This window comes from Desmodus rotundus, chromosome 2, assembly GCF_022682495.2.
Source record: "Desmodus rotundus isolate HL8 chromosome 2, HLdesRot8A.1, whole genome shotgun sequence".
Taxonomy (NCBI): Eukaryota; Metazoa; Chordata; class Mammalia; order Chiroptera; family Phyllostomidae; genus Desmodus; species Desmodus rotundus.
Genome location: NC_071388.1, coordinates 100,899,913 through 100,920,565, shown reverse-complemented (window position 1 = coordinate 100,920,565; position 20,653 = coordinate 100,899,913). Strand labels below are relative to the sequence as shown.

General features: G+C 41.8%; 1 protein-coding gene across 2 annotated transcripts in view; it reads left to right on the top strand.

Annotated features, from left to right (window-relative positions):
* MYLK (myosin light chain kinase) overlaps positions 1 to 20,653 on the top strand; it is a 264,716-nt gene that overhangs the window by 81,742 nt on the left and 162,321 nt on the right. For both annotated transcript variants that reach the window (XM_045185765.3, XM_045185766.3), the window contains exon 2: positions 7,038 to 7,205. In XM_045185765.3, the coding sequence (XP_045041700.2) occupies positions 7,041 to 7,205 (165 nt within the window). In that variant the 5' untranslated portion in view covers positions 7,038 to 7,040. The remainder of the gene's footprint in view (positions 1 to 7,037; positions 7,206 to 20,653) is intronic.

The following is a 20,653-nucleotide window of genomic DNA, read 5'->3' as shown; positions in this document are numbered from 1 at the left end:
CAGAAGAGTCTTGTGATTTCCAAAGTCAGGCCTGAGAGCAGAAAGGAAGGTGCATTGCCTGCCCTCTTCCTCTCTGCAATTCCCAATATTTCTCTCTCCAATAGCCTCTGCCTTTTACATCCCCCTTTACTGGAAATAGCAGGAAATTCCTCATCTGGGTCATGGGGCCCAGGGTATGACTGCAGTCAGATTTTGGCTTAGTTTCCACTTCTTAGCTATGTGACCTTGGACAAGTAGAGTTGGCTCTCTGAGCCCCAGTGTGCTCATTTGTAAAAGCATAGTCAGAATGCTTTGCAGGACTATGGAGACTAAGACTGGTGCCCAGTACAATGTCAGAGACATAAACCCTCCCCATTGAACAGTGCTGCTAGAACAGACTTGACAACCCTTGTTCCCAATCTTTTCACAGAGTTCTGCCATCTGCCTCCTACTACCATTATACAGTAATCCCACTCAGCTACCCTTATCCTGAAGATAATAATCAGGCTGGCTTGTGCATCTTGCTGTCCTTGGTGAAATGGGTCTGTGTCCTGTAAGCTGGTGAAACTGGGTTTCCTTTGGGAGCTGGATGATGATGTTGACAGCTGCTGCTTATTGAACCCCTTTTATGTATGTTATCTGTTTCATATACACTCTATTCAAATCCTCCCCTCAGCCTTATAAGGTTGGTATCATCATTCCCATTGTACAGAAAAGGACACTGATGCCAAGAGAGTTGAAGTTCCTTGTCCAGCTCTCAGTTAGAAAGTCACAGTGCCCCTGGATTTATGGCAGGGTGTGACCCTCCGGATACCAATCCCTACCTCCACCCCACTCCCCACCTGCCTGTGCTGACAGCACAGAGTGAATCTGTCCCCTCCCTTCAGTGGCAGCAGAGGAGGGCAGGGGGAGCAGTGTCCCCTCTGGGGTATGGTCCTAGGTGTCTCTGCAGGATATGGGAACCCCATTCCTTCTCTAGCCATGTTACCCCACACACCACACACACCACACACACAGGACTGTTCACTCCACATCACTGCCACTTGGTTTGGCATATGGTAGGTGTTCAATAAATAGGTCTTTAATATTTTTTTAAAATTTTCATTTACAGTTGACATTCAGTATTATTTCAGGTGTACAGTATAGTGGTTAGACATTTATATAACTTACAGAGTGATCCCCCATGAGGCTACTACCCACCTGGCTCCATACATAATTACGATATTACTGACTATATTCCCTGTGCTGTGCTTTAATTCTCATGACTATTTTGTAACTGCTTCTTAATCCCTTCACCTTTTTCACCCAGTCCCCCAACATCCCTCTCATGTGGCGACCATCAGTTTTGTTCTCTGTAACTATGAGTTTTTTTCTGTTTTGATTGTTTATTTTGTTCTTTAGATTCCACATGTAAGTGAAATCATGTGGTATTCATCTTTCTCTGACTTATTTCACTTAGCATAATACCCTGTGGGTCCATTTATACTGTTGCAAATGGTAAGATATCAATCTTTTTTATGGCTGAGTATATATACATAATTTTTGTATATATGTATACAAAATACGTATGTATATTTTTGTATATATATATACAAAAATATACATATGTATTTTGTATACATATATACAAAAATAACATCTTTATCCAATCTATCAATGGACACCTATCAATATGAAAGCTTAGGTTGCTTTCATATTGTGGCTACTATGTAAGAAATGTTCTTCTTTGTCTCTTGTTTTAAAGTCTATTTTGTCTGACATAAGTATTGCTACTCCAGCTTTTTATTTTTTTCATTTCCATTTGCCTGAAACATCTTTTTTCATCCCTTTACTTTCAGTCTGTGTGTGTCTTTCCATCCAAGGTGGGTCTTTTGTAGGCAGTATATGTGGAGGTCTTACTTTCTTATCCATTCAGCCACCATATGTCTTTTGATTGGAGCATTTAATCCATTTAGGTTTAAAGCAATTATTGATAGGTATGTAGTTTTTGCCATTTTATTATTATTCATGTTTTTTTATCTTTATCTCCTTCTTCTTAAAGAAGTTCCTTTAACATTTCTTGTTAAAAGTGGTTTGTTTGTGATTAACTCCTTTAGCTTCTTTCTTGTCTGGGAATCAATAAATATGTTTTAATTGAGTAAATGAATATATCATGGTTCATGCCATTAAAATTATATCACAGTTACTCTGAAATCATTCTGCAAACACATATACAAACAAAGTGATATAAATATGACAAAATGCTAATTGTTGAATCTAGGAGACAGGTATTTGAGGCACTCATTTTATCTTTCTACTTTTTTGTATCTTTGAAATTTTCTGTAGTAAAACTTACTTGTAGTTTAACATTTCTATATTATTTAATTTCTATCATTATTTTCTTGAAAGTATATGCTCATGTAACTATTTGATATTCCATTGTGTTTAACCCACTCTCACTGCTACATATTAAACTATTCTTTATATTTCTATTTAACTGGATTATTTTTCTGTTTCTTTTGCTATAAATAATGTGATTGGCATTTTCATGTATACATTTTGGGCTGCATTTCTGGTTATTTCCCAGTCACACATTTCTAAATGTAAGATTACTGGGGATAGAGAACCAAGATGGCGGCGTAGGTAGACACACTGCGCCTCCTCGCACAACCAGAACTGGCAGAAAATCCAACGGCAAAGAAGTCTGACACCAAGGAGATAAAAAATAAACATTCATCCAGACCGGTAGGAGGGGCAGAGATGGGCAGCCGGGGCAGAGAGGACTCGCGTGGCCATGGTGGGACTGAGACTGGCGGAGTGTGGGATGAATGGGGCAGGCAGTCTGAGCACTAGCAGACCCTGCGGCCCCACATTCGTGCACAGATAAACCAGGACAAATGGCAGGGGAGCGAAGCAGACCGCGTAACCCAGGGCTCCACTGCAGGTAAATAAAGCCTCAAACTTCTGATTGAAAACATCCGTGGGGGTTAGGGTGGCAGAGGGAGAAACTCCCGGCCTCACAGGAGAGGTCATTGGAGAGACCCACAGGGGCCTAGAGTGTGCACAAGCCCACCCACTCGGGAACCAGAACCAGAGGGGCCCAGTTTGATTGTGGGTAGTGGAGGGAGAGACTGAAATCCAGTGGAGAGTGGAGCAAGCGCCACTGCTCCCTCTCGGCCCCTTCCCCACGTGCAGTGTCACAGTGCAGCAACCAGAGTTACCCCACCCCAGGGAACACCTAAGGCTCCACCCCTTTACGTAACAGGTGTGCCAAGACAGAAAAAGAAAAAAAAGGCCCAAATGACAGAACACTTCAAAGCTCCAGAAACAATTCAACTAAGCAGCGAACAGATAGCCAACCTATCAGATGCTCAGTTCAAAACGCTGGTAATAAGGACGCTCACAGAATTGGTTGAATTTGTTCGAAAACTAGATGAAAAAATGAAGTCTATGCTAAGAGAGACAAAGGAAAATGTACAGGGAACAAATAGTGATGTGAAGGAAACTGGGACTCAAATCAATGGTGTGGACGAGAAGGAAGAAAGAAACATCCAACCAGAAAAGAATGAAGAAACAAGAATTCGGAAAAATGAGGAGAGGCTTGGGAACCTCCAGGACATCTTGAAACATTCCAACATCCGAATTATAGGGGTGCCAGAAGGAGGAGAGGAAGAACAAAACATTGAAAACTTATTTGAACAAATAATGAAGGAGAACTTCCCCAGTCTGGCAAAGGAAATAGACTTCCAGGAAGTCCAGGAAGCTCAGAGAGTCCCAAAGAAGCTGGACCCAAGGAGGAACACACCAAGGCACATCCTAATTCCATTAGCCAAGATGAAACAGAAGGAGAGAATCTTAGAAGCAGCAAGAGAAAAGAACACAGTTACCTACAAAGGACTTCCCATAAGACTGTCAGGTGATTTCTCCCAAGAAACCTTGCAGGCAAGAAGGGGCTGGCAAGAAGTATTCCAAGTCATGAAAGGCAAGGACCTACATCCAAGATTACTCTATCCAGCAAAGCTATCATTTAGAATGGAAGGGCAGATAAAGTGCTTCTCAGATAAGGTCAAGTTCAAGGAGTTCATCATCACCAAGCCCTTATTCTATGAAATGTTAAAGGGACTTATCTAAGAAAAAGAAGATAAAAAATAGGAACAGTAAAAATGACAGCCAACTCACAGTTATTAACAAACACATCTAAAACAAAAACAAAAGCAAACTAAGCAAACAACTAGAACAGGCACAGAACCACAGAAATGGAGATCACATGGAGGGTTATCAACAGGAGATTAGGAGGGGGAGAGAGGGGGAAAGGTACAGAGAATAAATAGCATAAATGATAGGTGGAAAATAGACAGGGGGAGGGTAAGAATAGTGTAGGAAATGTAGAAGCCAAAGAACTTATAAGTATGACCCATGGACATGAACTATGGGGGGAGGGGAATGTAGGAGGGAGGGGGTGGGCAGGATGGAGTTGAGTGAAGGGGTGGAAATGGGACAACTGTAATAGCATAATCAATAAATATATTTTAGAAAAGATTACTGGGGATAGAGATGGACATTTAATTCAGAATCTTTTTGCCCAGATGCTTTCCAGAAAGATCACACAATTTATATTCCTCTGGGTGGGTTATATTCCTCTTGGCTACCTCACTGCAGTCTCACTGGCATTATCTTCCCTTTTAAACATCAATTTGGTTAGTTTTTTAAGATAATGGCTTGCCCTTAATTTGCACTCTTGGGTTCTTGTTGTGGCTAGGCAGTGTCCATTTGTAGTGGTCACTTGTCTATCTTCTATGAACCGTCCAAGGCATAACTTCTTTCCATTTATTTGTCAGGCTATTTTCTTATATGTGAAGTGTCCTAGTCCTTTGTTTTTCCTGTAAACATTTTATCCCAGATAATCATCTATTTTTTAATGTTGTTGATAGTATGTTTTGACATACAGAAAATCTTAATTTTTATGTATGTTGGTAGCAGCTTTTAACTTTCTCTCTTGTTACCCCAAGCTTACGCCCCCTTCCCATCAGCCAACTCTTACTGCTTACAAGAGGTGAGAGGTCCCAGTGGTTAAGCCTAGGGCTCTGGTGCCAGACACTGGAGTTCCAATGCCAGTTCTGCCCCCGATTAGTTTGATCTTGGGCAAATTACTTAATCTCTCTGCACCTTGGGTTCTAATTCATAAAAGGAGGACGATGGGATTATCTATGTTATAGTGTTGTTGTGAGGAGCAAATGAGCTGTTATTTATAAAGTGCTTTGAACAGTCCCTGGCATACAGTAAGTGCTACAGAAAGTTTGTATTCATTATTACCTGCTATAGTGAACGTGTGAGTCTTATCATTTGGAAGGGATTTTGTTTGCAAAGTTAATATCTTATTAATGAAAGAGAAAGCTGAGTTTGCCAGAGATGTGCTCTGTTAATAATCAAATCTAGGTTGTTGTTATTTTAACTTTTTAAAAAATTTATTAAAAAAATTTATTGATTGAATTTTAGAGAGAACAAGAAAAGGGGAAGGGGAAGGAGAGAGAGAGAGAGAGAGAAAAGAGAAACATCAATTTGTGTTGTTCTACTTATGCATTCATGGGTTGCCTCTTGTATGTGCCCTGACTGGAGATTGAACCTGTAACCTTCACTATTGGGACAGACACCTCCAACCGACTGACCTGCCCATCCAGAACTTGTTATTTTAACTTTAACTTCAAAATATTATCTCTATTTTATTTATGTTAGATGTTATTAAATTTAAACAAACTAATTACATGTTCATCTACTTCACATAATGGGATTTAAATCTGTGACTGAATATCCCAAGAAAATGAACAGAAAATAAAAACTAGGAATATTGTTCCTCCTCAGTTTAGCAGATGTTTGTCATGTGCCTGCAATAGGCGAGGAGCCATGGATTCTGTAGAGATGTGGTCCTCAACCTGGAGCCATTCCAGCCTGGTGAGGCTTCCATCTGGACTTGGAGCCTGGAGCAGGGATACTTAGGATGTATTCTAAATGGTGTTTGCGGACGTCCAGTCACCTTAAATGGGATCCACCACTCAGCTTCTGTCATCATTGCTGCCTGTTTTCCCAGTCGGGCACTCCAGCCTTTCCTATAAACGTAGGGACCTCCCCACCAAACTCCATCTTTCTAATGGATCCCTTCTCTGTTTATGAAAGCCAGAGTCAGTTTCTGTAGTTTGCAACAGAGAATTCAGATTCATACCTGTTACTAATTCCACTTCTGGAATCAATCCTAAGTTTCTTTGTTCCAGCTAACTTTGCCAGTCCTTGTCAATAGACATCTTGTGTATCCCAATTAGGCCCCGACAGGAGTCAGGAACCTGAGGTATTCTGGCCCATGATATTACCATTTTGCTTTGTCTCTTTGGGCAAGTGACTATTACCCTCTGGACCTCACTTATAAATTTAGGAGTTCACCTAGATGACCTTAAAACATAGAACACACTGATGACCTTCTGTGACCTTTGAGAATTTTTCACAATTTAGTGTCTGAAATAGGATGTCCTCCCTAGCCTTGCCTCCTTCCCTTCATTCAACCACATATGCCCATCTCAAACAGGATCCTTGTCATATTAATCCCAAACTACTTTCTTAGAGTATGGATCCCATTTTTCCTTAGCATGTGAGTTCTCACAGGTCAGGCAAAAAACAGCTTTACTTTCTACCACAAGTGCCTAAAGTAGATGTTGATTCTGAAGTGTCAATGACTAATAAACACTGTTTTTATATACCCATTGCAAATACTCAGAGGACCATTTGGTTTCTCTGTTCTTACTGCAACTACCCCTTCCCTAGTTCTCCATGGGGTTTTGCAGAGGCTGGGGCATGACCCTGGGAGCTGGCATCCGAGACCAGCTGGGCCTCACCCTAACAGCCCTGCATGGGGAGGACACAGAGCCTCTCATTTCCAGAGGAGCTCCAGGTGGACCCTGACCTCATGGGGCACCCAATCCCTGTAAAACTCACCGCATGGGGCCCAACAAGTGCACTGGGCCTGCTGCTGCCTGAGAGGAAACAGGGCTGTACTTTGTCTCATCTGACCTGACCGTCCTTCCTGTTTTCAGACTATGGGGGATGTGAAGCTGGCTGCCTCAACACACGTTTCTAAAAGCTCCCTCAGTGTGGATCACTCGAGAGTTGGCCCCATGCCCCTGACCGAGGCTCCTGCTTTCATTTCACCCCCTCGGAACCTCTGCATCAAAGAAGGAGCCACTGCCAAGTTTGAAGGGAGGGTAAGAAGTGTGACTGGGTGGGAGGCTTGGGAAAGTTGGGAGGAGGTCCTTACTCCCTCTGGAGACTTTTTCTCATTGGAATGGATCTGGTAGAGGACCTGGTTTTTTTGGACATGGATAAAGTGAATATATACCAATTTGCCCTACTTACTTGGTTTATGGTTGACTTTGGTCTGTGTTGAAGAACTTGAGGTAGGGAATGGGGAGGGACACCAGAATGTTTTGCTGAAAATGTAGGTCACGTCTGGGTGTGAGCTACCTGACTAGGAGAAGACATGGGCTGGTGTCAGCAAGGGGACAGCTTGGGTTTTAAAAGTGCCTTAGAATATGGACAATTAAAATCTGACTATAAATTTTCTATTACTTCTTCCCTGGAAGGAGTACTTAGTTAATTAACCCTCTTGTGTATCTACTTGGAATACCCAGGGCAGTGGCTTGGGAGATAGGACCCCCTATCAGTACTGTACTGTTATCTTTTGCTCATGAATATTGGTCTTTTTCCCTTACTGGCTCTCCATTTATTTTTGTGCAAATGGGCATGATAATCCCTTGTCCACCTTGTACTAGAAGGGAGAAGAAGATGGGAACATTGAGACTAGCTATCAGAATAACTTATGTTATGACCAATTGGAGAGACTTTCAGTAATCTACTGGCTCAGACCACCGTGAAGTCAAATCATCAACCTGACATGGAGATGCACGTGGAAGTCAGGGGGTTTGCAGGTAACAGTTGTCCTGGGATTAAACACGGTGGGTGGGGGGATCTACCCCAGGAAATACTTCAGAAGCTAGAGGACTTAGATCTGAGCTGACAACTGAGACAGTTGAGGTGAGGGGCATTCATAGGTTACACTATGAATCTACAGTTCACTCTGGAACAAAACAGGCTGGAAATGTGCAGGTCCACTTATACATGGATTTTTTTCCAATAAATATACAGTCAGCTCTCCATATCCCCAGGTTTCACATCTGTGGGTTCAACCAACCACAGATCGAAAAAAGTATTTCTGATCTGCTGTTGGGAATCCACAGAAACGAAGGGCCAAATTAAATTATATGTGGATTTTCAACTGGTTGGGGGTCAGTGTCCCTAAGCCCCTGTGTTGTTCAAGGGTCAATAGTACAATTCAGGAGCAGGCCCCTGAAAGCTTGTAGAAGGAGTGGATTGAGCACATCACTCTTCCCAGATGACTCTGGGCCTGGCCTTTGTTCAAGAGCCAGGTCTGGCTGCGTGGTCCTCTGGAGAGTATGCAGGGCTGTTGCTTTGAAAACGGCGCAGGGCTGCACGGCCCCGCATGCTCCACACAGGCCTGTCTGCTTAAGGTTGTTTGCTGGTGGATGTGACATAAGAGTCCTTGTCATGTCTGTTACCTGAAGAAGATGGTGGAGAATGTTGGTGATGCTGCTGATGGGTCTGCTTTTTGTCTCTGGGCACTACCAGGATAAGGGCTCTTTTCTGTTGTCCTGACTGTGATCCCCCCACATCCCTGCTATGGGAGGAACTCCAGCCCACAGAATCCTCCCATCCACCACAGATGAGAAATAAGTCATCCCAGACACCATCTTGCTGTTCCAGCAGGAAAGGGGGTGGCAATTCCCTCTAGTGGAGAATGCCCTGAGCCCTTCTCCCAAATGGCTTTTATTTGGAACAGTACGTGTAGGTGTACACAGCATACATGCATAGTTCATCAGTCAATGTCAGAAAGGCCATAGTCATACAAAAACAGGTGTTTTCTATAGATTACAATTGAAGGAACACAGAATCTGTCATAGGTCAGGGTCTGTTAGTCATGCTGATGCCAGAGGGTCTTTAAGACGTGTTTCATGAGATTAAGGAGTAAACTCCTTGTGCCTTGAACTTAAACATCTGGTTTATATCACCAGGACTATACAAAACAAAGCGGAGCAAGCCTCAAAGGATACAATGTATTTATCAGTCCTGATTCCCACCGGGAACCCTTGGCATTAGACTGGAATCATGCTTGCCACCTGCGTTTTCACCTGCTTTTCCAGGGAGACTTACTAGACCCTTTCAGGGCTTACTCTCACGGGGCTACAGTCTCCAAAAACACACAGAGTGTTCCCCAACAGCCCACAGCTCAAAGGAAAGAAGCAATGGGAAGAATCCCTGGGGAGTTAGAAATGGCTTAGATAGCTGTAAAAAGGAAGTGCTGATGTATGCTTCAACATGGATGAACACTGAAAACATTATGCTAGGTGAAAGAAGCTAGGCACAAAGGCTACATCATGAATGATTCCATGTACATGAAATTTCCAGAATAGGCACACCTGTGGAGAGAGGCGATAGATTAGTAGTTGCCAGGGGCTGGCGAGGAGAAGTAGAGGGTGACTGCTAATGGGTACAGGGTTTCTTTTGGGAATGATGAAAGTGTTCTGAAATTATATAGTGATGATGGTTGCACAACTTTGCAAATATACTATAAAACACCAAATTCACACTTAAAAATAAAATATTAAAGATAAACCTTAAACAAATGCCTTAGCAAACTAATCTCATCCCTATAGCCACCCTCCTGCCCTTTGCCTCTGAGAGAGGAACTCCTTCTTCAAATTCAGACGAATGTGAAGAGGAAGAGATGATTTCACTTCCTTACAGAATGATGCTGCCCTTTTTTTCCTTTGTGACTTTGGAGGTCACCAAGGAGCCATGCCTTTGAATTATTTGATTTGGAACCTTCGAAGGATGATCTCCAACCCAAGAGTCACACTGGTGTTCTTTGCTGCTCATCATTCTCTGGCTGGCAGGTCACACCTTCCAAGGACCTAGGTTTCCGTATCAAAATAAATGACTAGTAATTTCTGTATTTCTAGCCTACAGGGATGTAAAAAGAAAATGAGTTGAAGAAGGAAATGGTAAAGCACTTTATAAAGTTAAAAAGTGCAGTAGCAGTATTTTTTACTGAGGTGGAATTCACGTAACATGAATGTAACCATCTTGAAGAATTCAGTGGCATTTAATATATTCACAATGTTGACTGCAGTCTTCTTAAAGTATAGCATTTTCTGTGTGAAAATTTTGTATATATTAATGAGATCGTTGATGTTGCATATTACATGTGGACTGTATGTCAAAATGAATGTGCTCCTAAAAAGTCAGCCTATAGAGCTACTTTACCACTTACAACCTGCCTGGAGCTCACCCAGAACAACACCACGGCAGCAGGCTGGTGAGCAGTGGACACAGAAGGAAAACAGCTCCAGAGAGATGTCAGATGGAGTGTCTGGCTCCATTTTCAAACTTGCAGAGAGGATGGCTGTCATAGAAAGTGCTCTGTAAACTAGCACACTGCAAGTGTGTGTTATCTCTGTAGCAAGGGATACAAAGGGACATTTTGCATCAAGGAAAGGCCACCTCAAATCATTCCAGATGAGGAAGCTGGTTTCCTGATACCAGAGATGAAGTTGATCAGGGTGCTCCTGACCTGGAGCCCTCTGAGAAGGGAAGGTAAGGTGGTGTCAACCTGAAATGACATGGGCTGTAAACAGGAATTGCTACTTTCAGAACACTGGGCTCCAAAAGGGGTCGCCAGCTGAGCATGGTCAGTGGCTCTCTGGCTATATTGCTGCGGCCACTTGGTCCTGTCTGCAGCTGACTCCTCCTTCCAGGTCCTGTCCTAGATGCCCATTCCATACAGACCAGTTCTGGGTCAGTTTCACAGTGGCTTCAGGACCTCAGCTCTTCAGTACCTGGGTTCTTACAGAATGTCTTACCAGCGAGTGGCTTTTTTAAATTAAGCCTTCAAGCTACGTCTTAGGCCCAGACTGGTGCCCATTGTAGCTGTCAGGAGGCCTTCTTTTTCCTTGTAGAAGTCCTCAGGAGCTCTGTCTGCTTTCCTCTCCCCCTGCCCCCTTCCCTCTTTAAAATTGCCACCAGTAGCTTGAGCCATGAAGTTTGGATATGAAGGATTCTAGGATGACCCAGCTTCTTCTGAAGGGGGCACAGGGATCCTCCCAACACTGTAGGAATACAGTGGACATCACAGATGAGAGAAAGTTATAAAGGTCTCTTTCCTACTACCTCCTGAAGCTGGTAATGAGAAGTTGGTTCAAACTGCACTTTCTGTTTTTATTCCTAAAAGAGGTAAAAACTGTTGCCCGCCCTGTCCATTTCCTTTTTTAGGCCAAGGACTTCAACTTTTTCTCCAGGAAAGCCCTTTTTTCTAGCAAGAATACTTGGATGACATTAAAGTGGGTCCATAGGTGCCCCTTGGGGTTCAAGTCTTTTTCTGAGAAGCCACAAACTGTGAGATGTGCAGCTCAGTGGGTCTCAGCCCCTCACATCTACTAGGGCTTTTTCAGTTTGTGGCAGACACTTTGGATAGCCAACGCATAATCCACTACCAATCCCCTTTGCCCTTGCCCTTTTCCACTTTAGAGGCCACTGTAGAGGCTTCCTTTGTGGCTAAGGGTGGCCCAGTGACACATTCTGGCTGAAATCTGCTAGGGAGTTTCTGGGAAAGTTCTTGCTTTTCTGATTTCTTCTTTAAAGAAAAGGCTATCACTGCTGCTCTCATATTCCAACCCTCTTCCACTTCCTGCCTTGAATTCAGATGTGATATGTGGTGCTCAGGCAGCCATGTTAAAACCATGAGGCAACAAGCCTGAATACTAAGGTTGGGTTGGGGTGGGTAGGGGTCGGGGTACAGCAGTAGATGGAGCATAAAGACCAGCAGCTAAGAGACAAAAATCCTAAGGCTTAAAGACTTTCTCAGATAGGATCTTTGACTGTGGTTATTCACACAGGAAATTTTTACAAAAAGTATTCCTAACTGATAAACACTTAATAAGATGCATATGTAGGTAGTCTCTTTAGATGATGGGGATAAATAGGGAAGAAGACATACACAGACAAGAACTAAACACTCCTTTCAGACCCTTACCAAATCTACTCACAGTGTGGGGAGTGCCTTGTTCTGAGTTGAATGTGCCCTTGCATTTAAAGCATTCTAGAAGAATTTGTTCCGTCTTGGCTGTGGCTGTCTGGCTTGAACCAACAGGTTTTCTGAGTAGAGGTCAACCACATGGGGTCAACTAGTAAGTTGATGTCACTATAGAACAACTACTATTTGATCAGGGTCTACTGAATGGGCCAAAACCACATTCCTTTTTTGACTCTGCAAGCCTAAAGCTTGAGGAGATTATATTCTGGAACTTATAAAACTTTGGCTCTATATTTCAATACCACCTTGAGACCCAGGCAACCTGAGCCTATCTTTTAGAAACTCCTCTTCTTTTGTCTGGCTGTACCATGCCTCAGAACAGAGGGCCACCTGTCTACCCAAGGGAAGTGCCTACTAAAGCCGTACCATCCCCCATGTTCAGGATACCCAGAACACCGAATTCTTTACCAAATGGCCCTGAGCCCACTTCCAAGGCCTGTATGGGCCTCTTCCCTGAGATGATACTGCTAGGCTTGAGTGGGCACCCGTTTGCTTGCAGGGACGAGAAGGTAGATGAAACTTAGATGTGTGACTCTGTTGTCCCCCCATGTGCCTAGGAGGACCCCCACAGGGCAGGATGCAACTAGGATGGAAAGAGTAGTATGCTGCTCTGTCCCACAGCCTGGTGAGCACTGCTCGGCCCCGGGGCACTGGGGGCCTCCCAGGGCCCTGCAAACACCACAGGCTGAACAGAACTCCAGCTGTTCTACCGCCCATGCAGGTGGCTCAAGTATCGATGGGCTGCTTCCCTCACCACAGTGAAGTATGATAGGAGGAAGATGGTGGCAAAAATACTGAAATTACTGGGATTTCTTCCCCTGTGCTCTGGAATTCATTCTTATCAGAAAAAGCAAACATGTTGATAGGCCCTGGCTGTGCTGTGAATCAAATGAGCTGATACTTTTGTGTCTCCTGAGAAGTGCAGCCCAAACAAGATTTCTGTCCGGTGGGGTTCTCAGTATTTACTAACGTGGGCCTCGTATTCAAGGGCTAGCCTGGCCTCATCGAGGCATGTTTGAGGATAGAGGAAGGGAACACAGGAAGACCTGACCCATGAAAGCCTGAATCATTCCTCAGTTTCCACTTTAGCCAATAGTAATATCCTTCCTGCTCACCCAGCCCACTCATATTAAATATAGTAACTTTGTTCTAGTATCACTTTTGTGGAGAGAAGGTAAACAAGAAATAATATTTCAGCCCCCCTAGCTATCGATTTGGGGTTGAGAATGGGGGCAGAGTACAACAGGAAGGGAACTATCATTTGTTGATGCCCTGTTGGGGCCATGGGCACATGACCTCAGTCATTCTATCCACATGGTAAGGAGGCATTATCCCCATTTTTATAGGGGAAGAACCGGGGACTCAGAATAATGATAAAACTTGCCATGGTGACATCAGTAAGTGATAGAGGCAGTACTCGGGGTCCAGATTTTGTATTTTTCATATTATGTGATGCCATCCCTTTCACACATCTCATCTGATTCCTTGAATGGGTGGCTGTTTGTTTATTTATCACAACAATACCTGCCACATGATGGGCACTCAATAAACATTTGGTTCCCTCAAGAACCAAGATGGTAGGGTCTAAGACTCCAGACCTCTTGCCTGTCAAAGGGATTTGTTCCCAGGTTTCTTATAGGGGCTTCTCCCCTATTGCCCTCCCACTTCCTACCCACACTGTTCCCCGCCCACATGCCTGCATCCCCGCTTCCCCCTTTGTCTATGCCTGAATGTAGAAAGCCCCTCCATTCTATCCAGCCTCAAGGTCCAATTTAAATTCTAACTCCTTCAGGCTATTTTCTTAAGTATGTTTTCTTTTTAAAGCATTTTATTAGAGGACGGAAGAGTCATGGTAATGGGATGTGGAATATTCCTAATAATCACATAAGATCATTCGTGAGTAATAACACAGGAAAGAGTTGACTACTTTGGCCTTTTTAAAACAAATTATTCATTAATCATCTCTGTGCCTATAACTTTGTTATAAAGAAAAAATGGTTTAAATGTTAAAGTATTATTAAAACAAAAATTTAAACAATGTAGAAAAGTTCCTTTCCTTGAACCTTCTATTCTCCACAAGTAGCCACCATTAACAGTTTGATTATACTTCTAGAAATGTTCTATGCAAAAATAAGCATATATCCACATATGATCTATAAATATATGTACCTACATGTATGAAAATATGTGCAAGTGGGCTCACATAAACATACTCATCTGCAACTTGCTCTTCCTTACTTAACACCTTTTGGCATTTATTTTTTACAACAGCACATAGATCTACCTCATAGATCCAATCCTAAGGTTTCTAACTTCCAATTGCTCACTACTCTAAATTTCCATAATACTTACCTAAATGACTCACATTTATTTTTTGTCAATTTACAATTTTATCAGTTATTATTTATTGTCTTTTGTTTCCTCAATGAGAACAAGACTATTAAAATTAAGTCAAGACTAATTAAAATTAAAAATTTAGTTCCTCAGCCATGCGAGCCATGTTTTAGGTGCTCAGTAGCCCCATGTAGCTAATAGTTACTATGTTGGGCAGCACAGATTATTTAACATTTCTATCATCACAGAAATGGCTATTAGATGGGGCTGATCTAAACCATTGTTATATTTAATTCAGTTCCCATACACCAGAGAGCCACAGCTAGAAGGTATATTAAAAATTGTCCCATTCACAATAGAAATAAGACATTAAATTCTTTTTTTCTTAATTTTTCAATTGTTATTCAGTTACAATTGTCTGCATTTTCTCCCCATCCCTCCACCCCACCCCAGCCAATCCCACCTCCTTCCCCCTTGAGGGTAGAGGTGGGGGAGGGAGGTGGGATTGGCTGGGGTGGGGTGGAGGGATGGGGACATTTACACAATGGAATTCTACGCAGCAGAGAGGAAGAAGGAGCTTATACCCTTTGCAACAGCATGGATGGAACTGGAGAGCATTATGCTAAGTGAAATAAGCCAGGCGGTGAGGGACAAATACCATATGATCTCACCTTTAACTGGAACATAATCAACAAAAGAAAAAAGCAAACAAAATATAACCAGAGACATTGAAGTTAAGAACAATCTAGCAATAGCCAGGGGGGAGTGGGGAGGGGACAGTGGGGAGAGGGGTCTAGAAGAGCTACTATAAAGGACACAAAGACATTAAATTCTTGAGAATTTACTTGGGGCAAGGAGATTCATTCAAAGACATATGTAATCTCTTGATGACAGAATCTTTGTCTTCCAGTTTGTTGAAAAATGGTAACCTTCAGCAAGTTTGAATGTGCTCCCAAAACTGTAGCTGTCTGTTCCAGAAATTCTCATGGCAAGGAGACTGGTGGTGGGCTGCCTATGTGCACAGAGTGAGTTCCTGAAGTATTCAAAGCAAAGCAGCGGAATGGGAAATGACAGGGCAAGTATTGTTGAAACTACAATGGTCAGCAGTTGGTGGCCACTTCTGATTCAAAATGCTGGGCTAAACAGACTTATTAGCTCTATCTCCCTACAAATATGCTATTGAAATGAGCATAAAAGGTTTTAAAGAGAACAAATTCAGAATTGCACTGAGATCAGGAGAGGGGACATTAGTGGGTGAGAGATTTTCTTGGGATTGCATTGAAGGATGTATTAACACTGCCCTCCATAACATACAAGGGTGAGGCTCCATCAGAAGTGAGAGTCACGTATTTGAGATTAAAGGATTGGGAGACTAGGAGTGGGCTATTGGGCGGAAATCAGAGTCATTACAGGATGTTTGCTTAATATCTACATGGAGAAAACAGAAACTACTAGTGTGGAACTAATCACTATCTCAGAAGAAAGTCTATTTTGGCCCTGGGTGAGCTGTGTTGGGTGTGCTGTCCATCCAGTTGCTGTCTGCCCAAGCACTCTAAGTGAAGCCTGCCCGTCGATGTGTCCCAGTCAGTACATGGAGCTTGCAGTCAGCCCCTCATTCAGGCAGACAGGACTACACCCTGGGATGGAAAACCCACACTGGCTACCTGCATTTGGAAACTAGTTTTTTAGTCGTAGATTGTGAATGGTTAGTTCATGGCCACCAGATATTTGAAGAAAATATTTATACAGTATAATATGGCTATCAAGAAAATGCTTTAAAAAAAATCAACCCATAGACAAAGCTCTGAAGTGTTCCTTATAGTTACAGAATAGAAAATAAACTCTGTTAAGTTTTGGCGAGCCAAAAGTAAAGGGGGGGTGAATGGTAAGGCAGAGGTGGGGGAAAAAGGAAAACTATAAGGGCACTAAGTCTTCATCTTGCATAGTGGGAAGAGATACCATCGAAAACAGATGGATCAAATAACAGGTTTGAGTATATGACTTAAATCATAATGACGGAGGTCAAAAATGGTTAGCTCGTTGGCCATATTTGGCGTGCAGACCTTTTGTGTTTGGCCAGTGGTGTTCTAAAAAAATTTGAGTTAAGATTTATAAATGAAAAGCTTACATATACAATTCATTTCTGAATAGTTTTTTTTTTTTTCAAAAAATGAGATCTGGCAGTGTTTCCACATGGCAAACGTTGGTCAACGTGTACTCCCCCTACAGCTAAGCATGTCTCTGCCAGGTTGCTACAATCCCCCCCAGTCTTAGTCATAACCTCACACATGGACAAGCGTGTATGGCCAGTGTGACTGCTTTTTCCCTAGCCGCATTCATTTAATAGTGGAAGAGCAAAAAATGGGCAGGAAGGGCATCATGATATTTCTTGTCCCTGCCTGCTTTCCATACTTGTGTATCATGCCAGACACTGTAGGCATTTGAGTTTGTGATCTTGCCATTAATGTCCATTTGAAGATCCAAAAATGACAACGGGACTGGTGAGAGGGAAGCAGTGTAAGTCAGCAAAATTCCTCATCATTCCGAGTGGGAATCCAGTAAGTGTTGTCTAAATTCTTAAATCGAGAAGTAGATACAGAGTGTATTATCTAAAATTACTGATTTTTAATGATAAGGATGCAAAGATGATTTCAATGATTTTGTCTGGGAAGCGATACTATTGGGAGGGGAAGAGTTAGAGGGATAGAAACCTTTTGCCTTTTTATTTTACTCTTAACTTCACCCTTTTACTTTATACACATTTTTATTGCTTGAAGTAAGTAAGAATTACTTCAGTAATTTTTTAAAAGCACAATATGATTGACTGTAAAAAGGCTTGGCACATCTATGTTCGACGTCCAGACTTTATGAGATAAACAGTCAAATACGAATACACAGTTTACACTGAAAGAAATGTAGACAAAAGTCTTGGTGTAGAATAATATATAGCACTGTTTTAAATACATTACATAAACTGGGAGCAACTAAATACAATGGTACCACAGTACTCACTGTTAATTTGTTAATTCTTTTCAGAACTCGTGACAAGTGCCAAAACTCACCAGTGGTGAGCAAACACCAAGTGCTGAAACATTTTTTTCTCATCCAAATGTGACGAGTACTGGGTTTGATGAGGTCTGAAGCAATGAGTACTGAGGTGTGCTGTATATGGAAATTAAAATACCTCGAAAGTACCTGAAAAACTAGCGAAATAACAGATGTCACTACTGTTGGGGCTGTGAGAAAACAGGCAACAGTTTCCTTTGCTGGGGGCATTGATTATTGATTCAGCCATTATGGGGCTCAGGTTGGCAGAATGATACAGGGACAATAGAGCCCTTGATATGCTTTGCCAAGAATTCTGCCTTTGACACTATAACTTAACTCTGAAAGGAGGACGAAGTAGTTAGTACAAAGATGTTCAGAGCACTATGTAAAATAACTAAAAAGGAACTAGTTTGTGCTCAAAAGGAGATAATTAAACACATCAATATGGCAGATATTACAGTGTCATTTTGGGAGCTACATCCATAAATGGAAATGTGTGTGAATAATATGAAGTGCAAAGGAAAACAAGAACACTGTGCCTGGTGTGATCACTGCCAAATGAAAGCATTGATGTTTGCCACCTAAAATTAGAAGATTTGGAACCATGTAGATAGAATTTTTTTGTTGTGCAAATTCTTTAAGTGTTTGTATTTATTAAGTTTCACAATGGTAGCTCACCTATCAGGGAAGAGAAGGCTGGTATTATCTAGATAGAGCTGTGTCTCTACTAAGTCCTGAGGTTCCTATCATTATTATATTTTTAATTGAATTTATAAGGGTGACATTGGTTCACAAAAGCATACAGGTTTCAAGTGTACAACTCAGTAAAACATCAGTCATCAGCACACTGCATCGTGTGCCCATCACCCCAAGCAAAGTCTATTTCTGTTGCCATTTCCTCGCTTTTGCCCACTTCCACCTACCCCCTGCTCTTTCCCTCCGGTTTCTACCACATTCTTGTCTGTGTGTGTGCGTATGTGTGTGTATATATATGTAAATGTATGTATATATATATATGGCTTATTAATGTGTTTTTTTCTTAATCCTCTCTCCTTTTATCTAATCCCCCAACCCTCTTCCCCTCTGACAGCTGTCAGTCTGTTCCTTTTGTCTACAACTTTGTTTTTATTTTGTTTGTCAGTTTATTTTGTTCATTAGATTCCATATATAAATGAGATCATATGATATTTGTCTTTCTCTGACTGGCTTACTTCACTTAGCATAATGCTGTCCAGGTCCATCCATGCTGTCACAAAAGGTAAAGTTTCCTTTTTATGGCTGAGTAGTATTCCATTGTGTAAATGTACCACAGCTTTTTTATCCACTCATCTACTGATGGGCATTTGGACTGTTTCTAGATCTTGGCAATTATAAATAATGCTGCAATGAACACAGAGGTACATATATTTTTTCAAATTAGTGTTTCAGGTTTCTTAGGATATATTCTCAGAAGTGGGATCACTGGGCCAAAAGGCATTTCCATTTTTTTTTTAACATGTTTCAGATTATCTTGACTGTCTGCCTTGAAATGAAAACCAAGTTGTATGGCAGAAAGAGCAATGAGAGATGGATACATTAGATTAGGCTTTTCTTATTCTAACAGTAGCTCCTGGTGGCCTGAAGGAGAAGGTATAAAGTGCCGGGTTTGGCTTTCATCAGTGGACATCTATGTAGGCAGTGGGAGGTATCATTAAGGTCTGGCTTATTTTTTCACGTAGATAGAATTTCTGCAGAACTCAAGACGTTCACATTCCTTATAACTTGCAACTTCCTTCTAACTTTAAATGAAGTTAATAATTATACTTTCCTTTCTTAAAAGTTGGCCAACATGAGTTGAGTTTCCTTTGCACTCTGGACACTGACACAACAAATAAAAATAAATCATGATTTGCATTATCGGTGACCTTGAAACTAATGGATTATCATTTTTGGTAACAGAAAATTAAACTTTTCCTCTACCTTGAAGCCTTTTCTAGCCCTTCCAGCCTTTTGTATTCTTTTTCATTGCCACATTCTAGGAAGGTTCTATTCCATACTGTACAATTTAAAATTTAATTAGATAATTAACATCACGTGTGGAAGAAACACCAGACTGGGGTTCTAGTTCCTATAAAGTTGCCTTAAAACTTTTGACAGACCACTAAACCTCTCTGAGCCTTAGATCCTTTCTTATAAAAATCTTGATTTAGATGGCCCTTAAGGGTCCTTTGTGATCTGAGATTCAGTGGTTTATATATTGTATTGTGTGTTCCTGATTTCACATGTTAAGTTTTTAAAAACACACCTGAGTCCCAGCTCCTGGTAGGTGCCCAGTAAAGAGAGATTATTTGTTCTATCTGTGAATATTCTAAATTCTAATCTCCTGCATCATTAAAAAAATAATGTTCTGCTTTTATTTAAGGTTGATTTCAAGTCTTTGTATTTGATTCAATCAATCAATGTTTATTGAGCCCTTTACCACAAGCCAGGCACTGTTAAATTTTTAGAACTAGACTTGTTTAAGGAGCACTGCACTGTCATTTGTGAGGACTTCAGTATCTGGAATCTATGAATCAGACTGAGATTTGGACCAAATAATCTTGACAGTTGCTCCCATCTTTAACGTTTTATTATTTTATATGGCTCCAACATCTTGGTGTTGCAGTTTTCTTTGTATTTTGTTCTGATCACATCTTATTTTAAATAATGTACCCTATGTTTGTGTAGCATTTTATAGTGTAAGAAGCTTTCTACATTTGTTAGAGGGTAGAGAGTGCTAATTATTGTCTCCCATTTCTAAGCACTTAGGGAAAGATAGGCAGAATTAAATGGAATGAAATGTATGAATGGAGACCCAGTGACTCCCAGAGCACAGTGCTCTCAGGGACAACTAGACTGTGGGCTGCTAGTCACCTTCCCTGAGTTAAATCTGCCCATCCACTAGGGGCAGCACTGATGAAGAATGTCTGGCCTCATTTGAGAGGTGAGATCCCACCCATGGGGCCAAGCTAACCTGTCAGGGCTCACAAGGGCACCTCCCTCAGGCTCTTCCAGCCTTCATCTGCTGTGAGATTCTTCTTTAAGCACCACTTCTCACCCTAGAAGCCTTCCCTAGTTTTGAGTCCA